At 34.9% G+C, this 13774-nt stretch overlaps 1 protein-coding gene across 1 annotated transcript; it reads right to left on the minus strand.

Moving 5' to 3' along the window:
• Positions 1 to 9951: 9951 nt before the first annotated feature.
• On the minus strand, positions 9952 to 11646 carry LOC126715610 (CBL-interacting serine/threonine-protein kinase 6-like). The gene is made up of 2 exons (XM_050416307.1): positions 11472 to 11646; positions 9952 to 11391 (listed from the first exon to the last, which is right to left on the minus strand). The coding sequence occupies exon 2, from the start codon at positions 11367 to 11369 to the stop codon at positions 10068 to 10070; it is 1302 nt and encodes a 433-aa protein (XP_050272264.1). The 5' UTR covers positions 11370 to 11391; positions 11472 to 11646; the 3' UTR covers positions 9952 to 10067.
• Positions 11647 to 13774: the final 2128 nt, after the last annotated feature.

Raw genomic sequence — 13774 nt, forward strand, 5'->3', positions numbered from 1 at the left:
AGGAGTGTAGGAGCATTTTTAAACCCAAAAAAAAAAAAAAAAAAAAAAAAACGAGGATCCCAAACAAGAAAAGCCCCTTAAATAGTAATATATAAAATCAAAATTTTCTAAAGGCATAGTATTTTTTTTTTCATTAAGTAATCTATAATATAATAAATGATTTTAACCACTTGAATGATTTAAATTGCAATGAAAATTCACCAAATTTTTATACAAAAAAGAATCCAAGTTCAAATGTTCAAATTCTCTTATACTTCACTGGTATGAAATATAGTCTTATTAGCTTTAGTTTTGCATGAGATTTTTTGGGGGGCTTATTTGACATATTTACTTATGTACAATTTTTCAAAGACTCCTTTTTTTTTTTTCAGGGTACAAATTTTTTTTTTCTAACTTTATCAAATAAAATAAAATACAAAAAACATTTTACACCAAGCGGTCTTAATGCCAAACCTATTAACCTAACTAATGAGAAACTTTTCGCATGATAATATCCTCGAAATGACAAATTTGGTTACTCGATCAATTAAAGGCTCTAGGGATGAACGTGGATGACTTTTTTTTTTTTATTTAGTTTAATTTCCACTTGTTCATCAAAGAAGGAGTCACGCTAGGAAACCAATTTTCTAATTGATCAACCAATCAAATAAGATACTAAATGATATATATAAATTCATATCCCCATTAAACCTCTAACTTATCACATGTGACTCATCATGTGAGCTACCAAAGTAAGTAATAATTTAATTTAAGTCTCGACTACGAAACACCTATTTCAGACTCTCATTTCCCCAAATCGCAAGTGTTTGTAAAGTCGTGTCCTTGTGCAAGCTAAAGAGACTATAAGAAAGATTTGGTTGACATAAATGATTGTTCATATATTGATTTGTTCCGTTTTCCTTGAGTTTCATGCCACGCATAGAGAAATTAAATTTGCATTTCGCTACATCGATTTGTGGTCTCTAATTTTTTTTCATTTTTTAAAGCTTCATCTCATTTTAAAAATAATTTGTCATCAAGTTTTGTAGAACTCCTAACCTACTCACTATGTCAAATACCATGTAATGCATAATTAAATGACAAGTGGATATATTCCAAGAGCTTTGTATTTAAAGGGTTTTATTTTTATTTTTATTTTTAATGTGTTTAAAAGTGACGTTCAGGGTTAAAATCTCACAATCCTTCAACTATTGAATTATTTAAAAAAAAAAAAAAATCATATTCAATAGAACGGTTGTAACTTGTAACACTAACTTTGTTGTTGTTGTTGTTTTTTTTTTTTTTTTTTTTTAATTTATTTTTTCAAAGTTGTTTGGGTTTCAAACTACCAAATTGGTCCTATTATTAGTTGATATAATTCTGAAATGATTTGGATTATCCAAATCGTTTCAGACCCAACTACTTTGGGTAAGTCCTAACCCAACACATTTAGTTTAAATGAGTAAAGGTCTATTGGGTAATATAATTAAATGAGTCTAATGGGTAAACCAATTGAGTAACCAATGAGTTACCCACTTACATTTAAAACAAAATACAAAAACTAAACAAAATCAAAACCCTAACAGTTAGAAACTAGGAACTCATAGCTGCCTGACCTCCTCTCTCCCTAGCTCTCTCTTTTTTTCTTTTTCTTGTTGATTTTCTTAGGTTTTCTCTCATTTTCCCACCTCCAAATGAGTTACCCTCTCTCCTTGATCCACCAGTCACTTGGAAACTCATTAAATTATTATATAATTTTTTTATAGGATTAAATTATTATCTTTGAAGATTGAATATGTTCATTACAACATGAATTCCCACAGAACCATGCATGATGCATGTGCTTTACGCCGAAGGTTTAGGTCTCAAACAGTCACCATATGTACGTGTCTTATCGCTCATGTGCGTTGCATGCACACCGAAATTTGAGTTTTGAAGTACTCCAAATTTTAAGACATGTTCCTACACGCATGGAAGTACCTCTACCGCATGCTTATCTCTTGGTTGCCTTATAATAACCCGTCCCTTTCGTCGTATTTTATTTACCATATTGGGAAAACCATTTTTGAAAAATATTCTTTACGTGTCTAATTCTTAATACCATGGTCCATGGTAATCCCAAAAAGTGTCATCGTCTTATAGGCTGGGATTAACTACACCAGTCTTCTTCCTATACCATATATTGTTTTGGGGACAGTTAGATAAGGTTGTCTGAAAAAAAATATATATATATATCTCAATTTTTTTCCAAAACTTTCACCATCTAAAAGATTGAGTATAGTGGCATTTTCAATTTTCTTCCCCATTATAAGACAAGTAAAAACAGTAGGAGTTCAAACCAGCCAAAACATATTTGGATATTCTGGTCTTGGATTGAAACCTCCCCCCCCCCCCCCCCCCCCCCCAACTTGCTAATTTTTATCGACCAAAACTATTTAAAAGTTATTTTGCTATTACTTTTAAAGTGGGCTTAGGATTAATAAGCATCATCCACTTTTACCATTCTTTACAAATTACTTTTATTTTTTTAGCAAGGTTTTTTATGCAATTTGAATCATAGGAATTTCTATGCAACCCACTATATGGAGGTTAAAACAACATCTGCATGTATTATTTAAGTAAATTATATGACTCATCAAAAATATCATGTGCCTATAAGTACACGTGGATGATTTTTTTTAATTGCCACGTAGTGAGTTGCATAAAAATTCTTACAACTTAAGTTGCATAAAAACCTTTTTCTATTTTTTTTAAGAAAAAAATTTCATCTCTAATCCACTACATGGTAGTCATATATGACTCTTTAAATGAGTCATGTAATTTTTTTAAAATAAGACACATGGATATTGTATGGGCATCCGGTATAGGCCCAACCCTTTAGCCTCTGTATGCCCAAGAACTATGGGTTTAGCTAGTCAGTTAGTTGTTGAATACAGCTGTCAGGTTGTTAAGTTGGTTACAACTTTTCCCGCCCAATTTTGTGTATATAAAAGGGGCTAAACTATAATATTGTATATACATTCTCATTCAATATAGATTTCATTCATTCAATCTCTCTCTCACTCTAAACTACAATTTCACTCCACCATTGTTGAAGCTGTGTTCTAACATGGTATTAGAGCAGTGCTAATTCAGAGAATCTTCAATTTGGCATTCTCTAAGATTCTTAGTTCAATTACTCTGTTTTTCTTGCTTAGTGCTTTCTCGTGAATCAAGTAGAAATTCTCGATTGTATTTCTCTTGTTTATGCACTGAGTTTTCAATTCTAAATCTTGATTTCTTTCTGCATACAATAGCAATTGAATTCTTGATTTAGGGTTTTCATTCAGTTTCTAGTTTGAAGATTGCGTAATTGTTTCATCAATTGCCAAGATCTTTAATTGGTTCTTGTTTCTCTGTTTGATCAACAAGTTCCTAAGTTGATTCTTTGTAATCAAGTAGTTTCGTTTATGAAAGCGATTCTTGATTGTTTTCTCATTGATTTGTGGTTGGGTTTGTGTATCTTGTTCTCAATTGTCTCTGTTCTTGATTGAATCTTGGTTGCAATTGCATCTGTACTTGTTTGATTACAATAAGAGATGGCAAAGAGTCCTTTTAGTGCCTCTGTTCCAACCCTTCAACCATTGGAGAATACTTCTAGTCCTTATTATCTGTCAAGTAGTGATAACCCTAGGATGTCACTTGTGGTTCAACACCTTACTGAAGAAAGTTACAGTAATAGGAGTAGAGCAATTCTTATTTCTTTGGATGCTAAAACCAAGATAGGCTTTATTAATGGTTCCATCCCAAAACCACAATTTGTTGATCATTCATGCTATACAACTTGGTGCAAATGCAATAGTACAGTTTTGACTTGATTGTTCATTTCAATCTCTAAAGATTTACAACCTAGTGTTGTATATTTCAAGACAACTAGAGAAGTCTAGCTAGATTTGCAATATAGGTATTCTCAGGGTAATGGTCCTCGGATTTTTGAGTTGAGACAGGAGGTTTGTTCTCTTACTCAAGATGCATTGTCCATTAATGCCTATTACACCAAGTTTATGGGGATGTGGGATGAGCTTTCCAACTATAGGACCTATTCTTGTGGTCATCATGTAGAAGATTGCACCATGTCCTTCTTGATGGGTCTTAATGATACCTATGCAGCTGTGAGGGGTCAGATCTTACTCATAAATCCAATTCCCACATTAAGCAAAGTCTTTTCTCTTTTGCTTCAAGATGAGAAGCAAAGAAAGTTGGGAAGAAGTTTATTGTTGAATCTTCAGCTTTGGCAGTTAAGAATGGTGGATCTTCTACTAAAGGTTTCACCAAAGGCAAGTTTGGTAGACCCCAATGCACCCATTGTGGACTTTTGGGACATGTAGTTGACAAATGTTATAAGCTACATGGCTAACCACCTGGATACAAGTTCAAGAATAAAGGTCAACAAGGTGGAAATCTTCCCTATGCCAATAATGCTGTTGTTACTGATACTTGTTCAGAGGAAGCAGTTAGTCTCACTAGAGTAGAATACCAGCAACTTCTTGGTTTGCTCAATTCCCAAAGTCATTTTGGCACTCAAGCACCACATGATTCTGCTACTGATGCTCATCAAGTTGCTATTATCATCACTCAACCTTCTATGGATTTTCAAGGGCATGAGATGTCAGGTATCAGTTCTTCAACTAATTTTCAAAAACTACCCTTTCATTATTTATAGAATATTCTGTTTTCTCTTCACAAATTGATACTTCACAACTTAGTTCCACTGATTGGATTCTTGACGGTGGAGTTATTGATTATATGGTGCATTCAATCCATTATTTTACTTCCATTACTTCAGTTGTCCAAATTTCTGTTAGGCTTCCTAATGGAGATATGGCTAAGGTTACTCATATAGGCAGTGTCAAATTGACTTCCACTTTGATATTGGAGAACGTTCTTTGTATCAATTCTTTTTCTTTCAACCTTGTGTCTATTAGCAAACCAACCCAATCTCCATCTTGTTGTTGCATTTTTCTTTCACATTACTGTTTTATTTAGGACTTACTACCTTGGAAGATGATTGGGTTGGGTAAGAAGCAAGGAGGTCTCTATACACTGCAGTTTGCATCTATAAGTTTGCCTAGATCTATCTCGGATGTTCTCTCCAAGCTTTCTTCCCTTAGTTTTGTGAATTCTGTTGATTCTTGTAATCCTAATTCTGTTATGAATAATATTAGTCTTTGGCATAGTAGGTTAGGACATCCTTCTATTCAAAGAATGTCTCTATTACAGTCTATTACCCCCGGTATTGTTTCATGCAATAATAATAAGACTTTTGATTGTACTGTCTATCCTTTTGCTAAACAAAAGAGATTGCCTTTTGATTGTTCTACTCATATCTCAACTTCTAGATTTGATTTAATCCATGTTGACATTTGGGGACCTTACTCCACTCCTTCCTTAAATGGTTCAAGATATTTTCTATCAATTGTGGATGACTTTAGTATATGTACCTGGGTTTTCTTGATGTCTCATAAATCTGATGCTTCTAGTTTACTTCAGTCCTTTTACAATTGTGAGATACCGCGCCCTCGGCCCGTTTTTAGGATGTTGGGCCAAACCCACGTGAATGGGTGGAGTCGTGTTATTACCTCTCAAAATGGAGATTCGACTAGTTATATTTTCCTCTTTAGATTAAGGGTTTTATAATGGAGTCGCTACTTATTTAATAATTGGGATAAATAAGAAAACCAAAATTGAAAAATTCCTCATTTTATTAATTTTCAATTGAATTTACATTGATCATAGGAAAGTTACATGACTTTGTTCTTAGATACAATCTAAGATAAAATACATAACTTTGTTTCCTAGTTCCAATCTAAAAATTGAAAATTACAAGGATAAACATTGGTTTATCAACCCTTGATCTAAGTTCGGAGACTATGTTACAAGGTGGGAAGGGATTAGGCACCCACCTTACCCAGTGAAACCAGTCTTCTAGATTATAGTGGCCAACATTCATATCATATCATCCAATATATCAATCAATTTGCATGTTGAATTTAATATGCGTGTGATAAACCCTAATTCAATTTATTAAGCATTTCATTTGGATTGAAAAATAAATTCTAGTGAATGTGTATGGATGGTGATATCCTAAATTCAAGGATTTGAAAGAATTATTAAACAAACATGTTTTTCAAATTTTTGATGTGGATTTAAGATTAAAATTAGTGTTATGCATGAACATGTGATGAACAATCAAGAACATGTGATGAACATATAAGAACAATTAAGAACATTCAAACATATTCAAGGGAATTTAAATGATTACTATCATTCTTTAATTTTAAACTCTCATCATGGTAACACAAAAACAATTAGGGAAAGGGATTATACCTTCATGCAAGATCCATATGGTGGAGAAGAAGACTCTTGAGGGATGTCCTAAGGGTGGAGGAAAAGAAGAGTTAGGAGAGGAAAAGTAGAGTTAGGAGATGAAAAGTGAGTCTTACTCAGTACCTTGAGTCTCCAGAAGATCAAGATATGACAAGACTACTCAATTTCCTAGAACTCAAGAAAGGGGAAGAGAGGGGGTTTTTGTGTCTTTTGGAATGAAGGAGAGGGGGAGTTTATATAGTAGTGGTTGAAGAAATATGAATGGAAGACCATTTAATGAGGGTTGACAAAGAATCATAAACCTAGACCTCATTTTAGCCTTTGGGGAAATCTGATACATTAAATGTAGAGATTGGTGGGAGTGAAAAGCAAGCAAAATTCGGTTTTCCTGTAGCTACTGTAACAGTTTGTAGAGCCAACTTAAAAAAAATCATATCTTACTCAATTATGATTGGAATTGTCTTATTCTTGTGCTCAAATTGAAGCCCTAGATGTTTAGTTTCTGGGAAAATTAACCTCATTCACAGATTCAAAATATTCTGAGAGATATCAACGAAATGGTGAGCAGAGGTCGTTTGTTAGAAAACAATTTAAGCACAATTAGCATTAATAGGTCCCAAATTAGTTTCCAATTAATATTAATAGGCTCCAATCACTCCCATTTTAGACCTAATTAGTTCCAAATTTACACTAATTAAGAGATAATTGCACAAATTACTCATTGAATAATTACTATTTAACTATCTAGTTAATTAGGCATGTACGACCCTATCATAAAATGTAGTCCTAACCAATCAAATTATGACACACCATTGATCTCAAATTTATTATACTTATAACCAATTGAAATTAATTTTTCATAATCACATATAGTCGGACTCAATTTGTGATATTGCATCTCAGCCGTTAAAACTTTATTTGATGATAACTTTCAATTTGGTGGTGGTTTGATTAGGGCTTATGACCAGTCAATTTAATCATCACAACATCAAGATTATTTTGGTGAAATGAGATTAAGGATCTAATGACCATAATCAAGATGCATATTTCCAAGGCAAAATTACAATTTTACCCTCCAGATGAGGTTAAATGCGGGTTGCAAAATGAAGTGTCAACAACAATATGGTTGTTACTCAATTTCATACTAGCATCAAGGTAATTAGGACTGACAATGGGCCAGAATTTGCTTTACCTACCTTTTATGCATCTAAAGGCATTCTTCACCAGTTATCTTGTGTTGAAACTCCTCAACAAAACTTCATTGTTGAAAGGAAACATCAACATCTTTTAAGTGTGGCCAGGGCTATAAGATCCAAGCTAATCTACCTCTTAAGTTTTGGGGGGATTGTATCTTACTGCAACTTATCTAATCAACAGAATCCCTAGTCATTTGTTAAAGGATCTTACACCTTATGAAAAATTATTTGGTCATTCTCTTGTCTATTCACACTAGTGTCTGGTTTCCTATGCTATGCTTCTACATTGACTAGGAACAGAACTAAATTTGATCCTAGAGCTAAGGCTTGTATTTTCCTTGGTTACCCACATGATACTAAAGGGTATAAACTGTTTGATTTGAGCTCTAAGACCTGTTTTCTGTCTAAGGATGTTGTTTTCAAGGAAAACATTTTTCCTTTCAAGTCTTGGGTTTTCAAGTCTGTTACCTCCACTCCTGTTACTCATTCCATGTTTCCACCTTAGTCATGTGTTCCTCTCGAGTGCACAAGCCACCAACTTATCTTAGAGACTATCATTGCCATCTTGTTATTGCACCAGTGTTTACCTCAGCTTTACTCTCTCCATCAAATGATTCCTCTGCATCTAGTCCAGGTATTTTATATCCTCTTTCCTCTAGTCTTTCCTATGCCAAACTTTTTAATCAACATAGAGCTTTTTCCATTGCTCTTACTATTCAAAAAGAACCTGATACCTATGCTTAAGCTCTTTTAGATCCTAGATGTAAAGATGCTATGCAGGTTGAAATTAATGCATTGCAAGCAAATCACACTTGGGTTATGACACCTCTTCCTCATGGCAAAGTCCCAATTGGCTGCAAGTGGGTTTTCAAAGTCAAACTGAAGTCAAATAAGTCTGTTGAGAGATATAAGGCCAGATTAGTGGCTAAAGGATACACCCAAATTGAGGGTATTGATTTCTATGAAACTCTCTCACCTATTGTGAAGTTCACTACTATTAGAACCCTTCTTGCATTGGCTGCTGTTCAAGGCTGGCATCTCACTCAGTTGGATGTGAATAATGCATTCCTACATGGGGACTTGCATGAGGAGGTCTACATGGTTCCACCTCCTGGTTTTGTCAGCAAGAGGGAGGTGTGCAAGCTTACAAAGTCCTTATATGGACTTAAGCCGGCTAGTAGGCAATGGTTTGCCAAACTTTCATCCACTATCATTGAGCATGGGTTTATTCAGTCCAAATCAGACTACTCTGTGTTCATTAGAGTCATGAAAGGTTCTATCATCATTCTTTTAGTCTATGTTGATAACATTTTGATTACTAGTAATAATGTGGATGCTATGAATGAGTTCAAACTATTCCTAGATAACAAGTTTAAGTTGAAGGACCTTGGCACTTTAAAATACTTCTTAGGATTGGAAGTAGCTAGAACCATTGAAGGCTTGTCTTTGTGTCAAAGAAAGTTCATCTAAGAGTTGCTCTCAGATACTAGTATGCTAGCCTGCAAACCCTCAAATGTTCCCATGGACCAATCTGTCAAATTGAGTGGTGCAAATGGTGATGATGTTCCAGATGCTGCTATGTTGGTAGGGAAACTCTTATTTTTGACATTGATAAGGCCTAATATTAGCTATGTTGTCCACAAGCTAAGTCAATTTGTGAAAGCACTTAAGATGCCTCATCTTCAAGCAATCTATAAGGTTCTCAAATACCTAAAGAAAACACTTGGCCAAGGGTTATTCTTGTCTACACATTCTGAGTTACAACTGAAGAGCTATTGTGCTGCAGATTGGGCTGCATGTGTGGATACTAGAAGATCTATTTATGGATTCTGTGTGTTCTTAGGAGAATCCCTACTTTCTTGGAAGTGCAAGAAGCAGCAGGTGGTTTCAAGGTCTTTTGCAAAATTTGAATATAGGGCTATGGCTACTGTGACCAGTGAGATAATATGGTCAATTGCTCTACTTAAAACTTTTGGTTACACACAGAAACATCCAATTTCCTTATATTGTGATAGTAAAGTTGCATTGTACATTGCTGCCAACCCTATGTTTCATGAAAGGACCAAACATATCAAAAGTGATTGTCACTTTATAAGGGAAAAGATAGAAGATAGAATAATCAAGACTTTTCATGTTCCCACAAGGCATCAATTAGCAGATTTATTCACAAAGGCTCTCAGCCAAAAACAATTTCTATACCTCTTGTCCAAGATGAACTTGATTAACATCTATAGTTCATCTTGAGGGAGAGTGTTAGAGTCTGTATAGAGTTTGTATATGTGGCTATGCTACAAGTCGTTTATGTACATATTAGGATAAATTACAAGTAATTTAGCTAGTTAGTTAGTTGTTGAATACAACTGTTAGATTGTTAGAATTAGTTACAACTTTTCCCGCCCAACTCTGTGTATATAAAAGGGGCTGAACTATATTATTATATATACATTCTCATTCAATACATATTTCATTCCTTCAACCTCTCACACTCTAAACTACAATTTCACTCCACCATTGTTGAAGCGTGTTCTAACATAGAGCGGAATTGTCGGTGGGCGAGATCCAAAAGATGTCTTTAAGAGCCGGCCGGAGCTCCTTACTGCAGAACTGGTAGTATTCCAAGGTATCGCCATTGTTTTTCTTCACCTCCACCACTAGAAACGACGGCGTCATGGCAAAAATCTCCGCCTCAATAGCCAGTTTCCCTTTACGTCCACACTCGTTTCCTTGAAGTCTCACCCTCGACTCGCTCTTCTTCACACTGAAATTCCCACTCTTCGCTGCCATCTCCTCCAGCGTCGATATCACACTGCTTGTCGGGCTCGTCGTCGCGAACCTCAGCTCCTCCTTCTCCTCCACTTTCTTCTCTTCGAACAGCGGCGACAAATCTAACCCTTCGGACAACAATATTATGTGGAACGCATTCAGAGTCTCGGAATCTTTGAATGGTGACTTCTCGTACTCCTGAAACTTTTGCTCCTCTTTAGTTAGGATTGACTTGGGTAATGACTTTTTGAACCAAAAAGAATCCCTGATTTTCGCGATTGTGATTCTTGTCATCGGATTCGGATCGAGAAGCTTCGTGACTAGCCTTCGAGCTTCTAAAGAAAACCATGGTGGACACTTGAAGTCACCTCTGTAAATCTTATTATACATGGCCACAAGATTATTGTCCTGAAATGGCAAAAACCCAGCTAGAAGAACAAACAGGATAACTCCACAGGACCAAAGATCAGCTGTAGCACCATCGTAGCCTTTCTTTCCAATCACCTCCGGCGCCACATAAGCCGGTGTGCCACACGTTGTGTGTAGCAACCCATCTTGCTTCAAATGATCAGTGAAAGCGCTGAGACCAAAATCAGTGACTTTCAAATTACCTTCTTCGTCTAAGAGCAAGTTCTCAGGCTTGAGGTCTCGGTGGTAGACACCGCGGCTGTGACAGAAATCGATGGCGGAGATGAGTTGTTGGAAATAGACTCTCGCCACGTCTTCTCTAAGCCGACCCTTAGCGATTTTCGAGAAAAGCTCGCCTCCACGGACGAGTTCCATGGCGAAGTAGATCTTGGATTTGCCCGCCAAAACTTCGTGGAGCTCGACTATGTTTGGATGCCGTACCATCTTCATCACCGAGATTTCTCTCTTGATCTGCTCCATCATACCCACTTGGATCACTTTCTCTTTGCTCACAACCTTCAACGCCACGCTCTTCCCGGACTGTAAGTTTCTGGCACGGTACACCTTGGCGAAAGTACCATGACCCAGAAGCCGACCCAGCTCGTATTTCCCATGTAGCAACGTTGAATTACCATCTTTACACTTGTTGTCACCCATTTCTCTCTTAAAATTTCACCCTCTGCTACAAAATTAAGATTTTGATAAGGAAAAAACCAAACAACTTTAGTAAAAAACTAATACACCAACAACTTTGGTCACCCGTCTTCGACGTATTTGCTCTTGGCTCGCGAACTGAGCTCAGGCCTTGTCAGCGAAGCTCCAACCATATCTCTGCATTTCAATACTCTAAAAATCTTTAGATATTTAAGAAGACTAGAACACTAATAAGCTTCAAAGATTTTATCAGCGTAGTGTCAGGGCTTTTTTATCTCACTCGCTACCTTTGCTTACCCATATATAGTGGTTATTCTATAACAAAATTACCTTTCTACCCTTCAGGATTGGGTTCCCAAGAAGGGTCTGATCTCATCAAACGGTTACGGTTACAGGGCCTCATAATATCTGTTATGCAACGTGTCATAATCGAAATAAAGTACAGGACTACCGACGTGAGACCAAGCCACGCGTCGTCGCCAGCTATGGTCCACATTCATTCTTAGAGCATTCAGACCGTTGTGTGGTAAAGAGGTAAGCCAGCTTTGAAAGGCGGGACCATTTTCATTTGAGGAAAAAAAAAGTCATTATCCCAAAAATACATATTAAACTCATACAATAAGCGTAGATATTTTCAAATTATAAAAAAAAAGTTTAAAAATGGATAAAATTTAGCAATAAAATTAGTTGTAATTTAAGGCAACAAACTCACTCAATAAAATAAATATTATAACATATTTTGAAAATCTAACCGTTGAATTACATGTTCTTTATACTCTTAATACATATTTTAAATTTTGTGTCAATTAGATATTATTTACTATATAATCTATAAGTTTATATTTTGTGCATTATTTTAAATTACAAAAATTTGCAATTTAAAAAATTTATTGACGATATAGCTATTGATCTTTAATTTTCTTGAAATTTTGCAAGCATGGAGGATATAAAAAGAAAATGTAATTCAATGGTGAATTTGTCAAAATTTACCTCCAATAAAAAGATATTAAGTAAGTTTGTAGCCTAAGGCTGCAACTAATGTTGTAGCTAAACTTTGTCCTCTCGGAAACCCTTTACCAAATAAATTGCAATCAAAGTAAATTCAATATTATTTAATTCCTTAAAAGGTATTTATGTCCAAAATGTATGTGTAGAAAATTTAAATGTCATTTACAAGCATTTGGTTGCTTTTAGTTGTATTTTTTGAATGACTTCCATCTTTGTTGGAGTTTGCTGTTGATTATTCCAAATAACAAAATTTGTAAAAATCAAGGACCAACATTTACCAATTACCACCCAAAAAGTACAATATATCTAATATCTTTATCCTTTTAACCTTAAAAGAAAGCATAGAATTTCTCGTGTTCAGGGTATATATCCCCTTTTAGTTAAAGAGAGAATGATTAAAAACCTAAAATATGAATTACAGTATGAGCTTTTAGATACGCTTAACTAATGTAGGTTTTACGTTATAGAGTATAGAAATAAAACACATGCAAAGTCAGACTGTTGCACTTATGATAAGAACGTGGATATGATCAGCACAGACGCACAGACAATGGGTCTTGTAATTCAAGTCATCCAAAGTAGATTCCATCAAAAATAAATAAATAAATAAATAATAAAAAAGTAATTTTTTCCTTGTTACCAATTAAGTAATTTTTTTTTTTTTAGAATACTAAATATTTTTAACACACGAGTAGAAGAGAGAAGGTTTTAAAGAAACAAAAGTTCATCAAGTAGATAAGAAAAGATAGGGAAAATGCCAAAAATAAATGTTAATGCAGCAATGGAATTCTAACTAGGAGTTGATTTTTTATCGCAGTGTTTAAAAAGATTGAATAACTTATCGAAAATAGAGATTGTATTGAATTAAAAAATAATACATTGCTTCATAGTGCCACTAATTTGTTCAACAATATTAATTAACATAATTGATAATTATCATTAAGACAGCGGCAGTATAAAGCTACATCTGCTAAGATAAATTAATAACAATAATTACTACTTAAGTGGATGGCCAAAAAAGGGACCAACCAATAGGTCTAGACCTCCTCACACTGTTGTTTTTGTCTTAGATGAATGTGGTACAATGACTTCTATATAATATATAATTTTTTTGGGGTAGAAACGGAGGTATTATTTAATTATAAACAAAGTTCATACATCAACAGCAATACTCGGCCTTTGGGCACACAATTTATTACTCCCTAAGCCAATCATATCCCTTACTTAACTTGAATATACAAAATTAGGGCAGGTTTGATATATAGTCAAAACTTGCTGTTGGTGTTTCCCCTGTTTTGCGAGAGCATCAACGCACTCGTTTGTTTCACAGTATGTGTAGTGCACTTGAACCTCCCATGCCTGCGCCAGAAAGCTCTTGCAATCACATAATAAAGGAAACA

The sequence above is a fragment of the Quercus robur genome, chromosome 2 (genome assembly GCF_932294415.1).
Source record: "Quercus robur chromosome 2, dhQueRobu3.1, whole genome shotgun sequence".
NCBI classification, from domain to species: Eukaryota; Viridiplantae; Streptophyta; class Magnoliopsida; order Fagales; family Fagaceae; genus Quercus; species Quercus robur.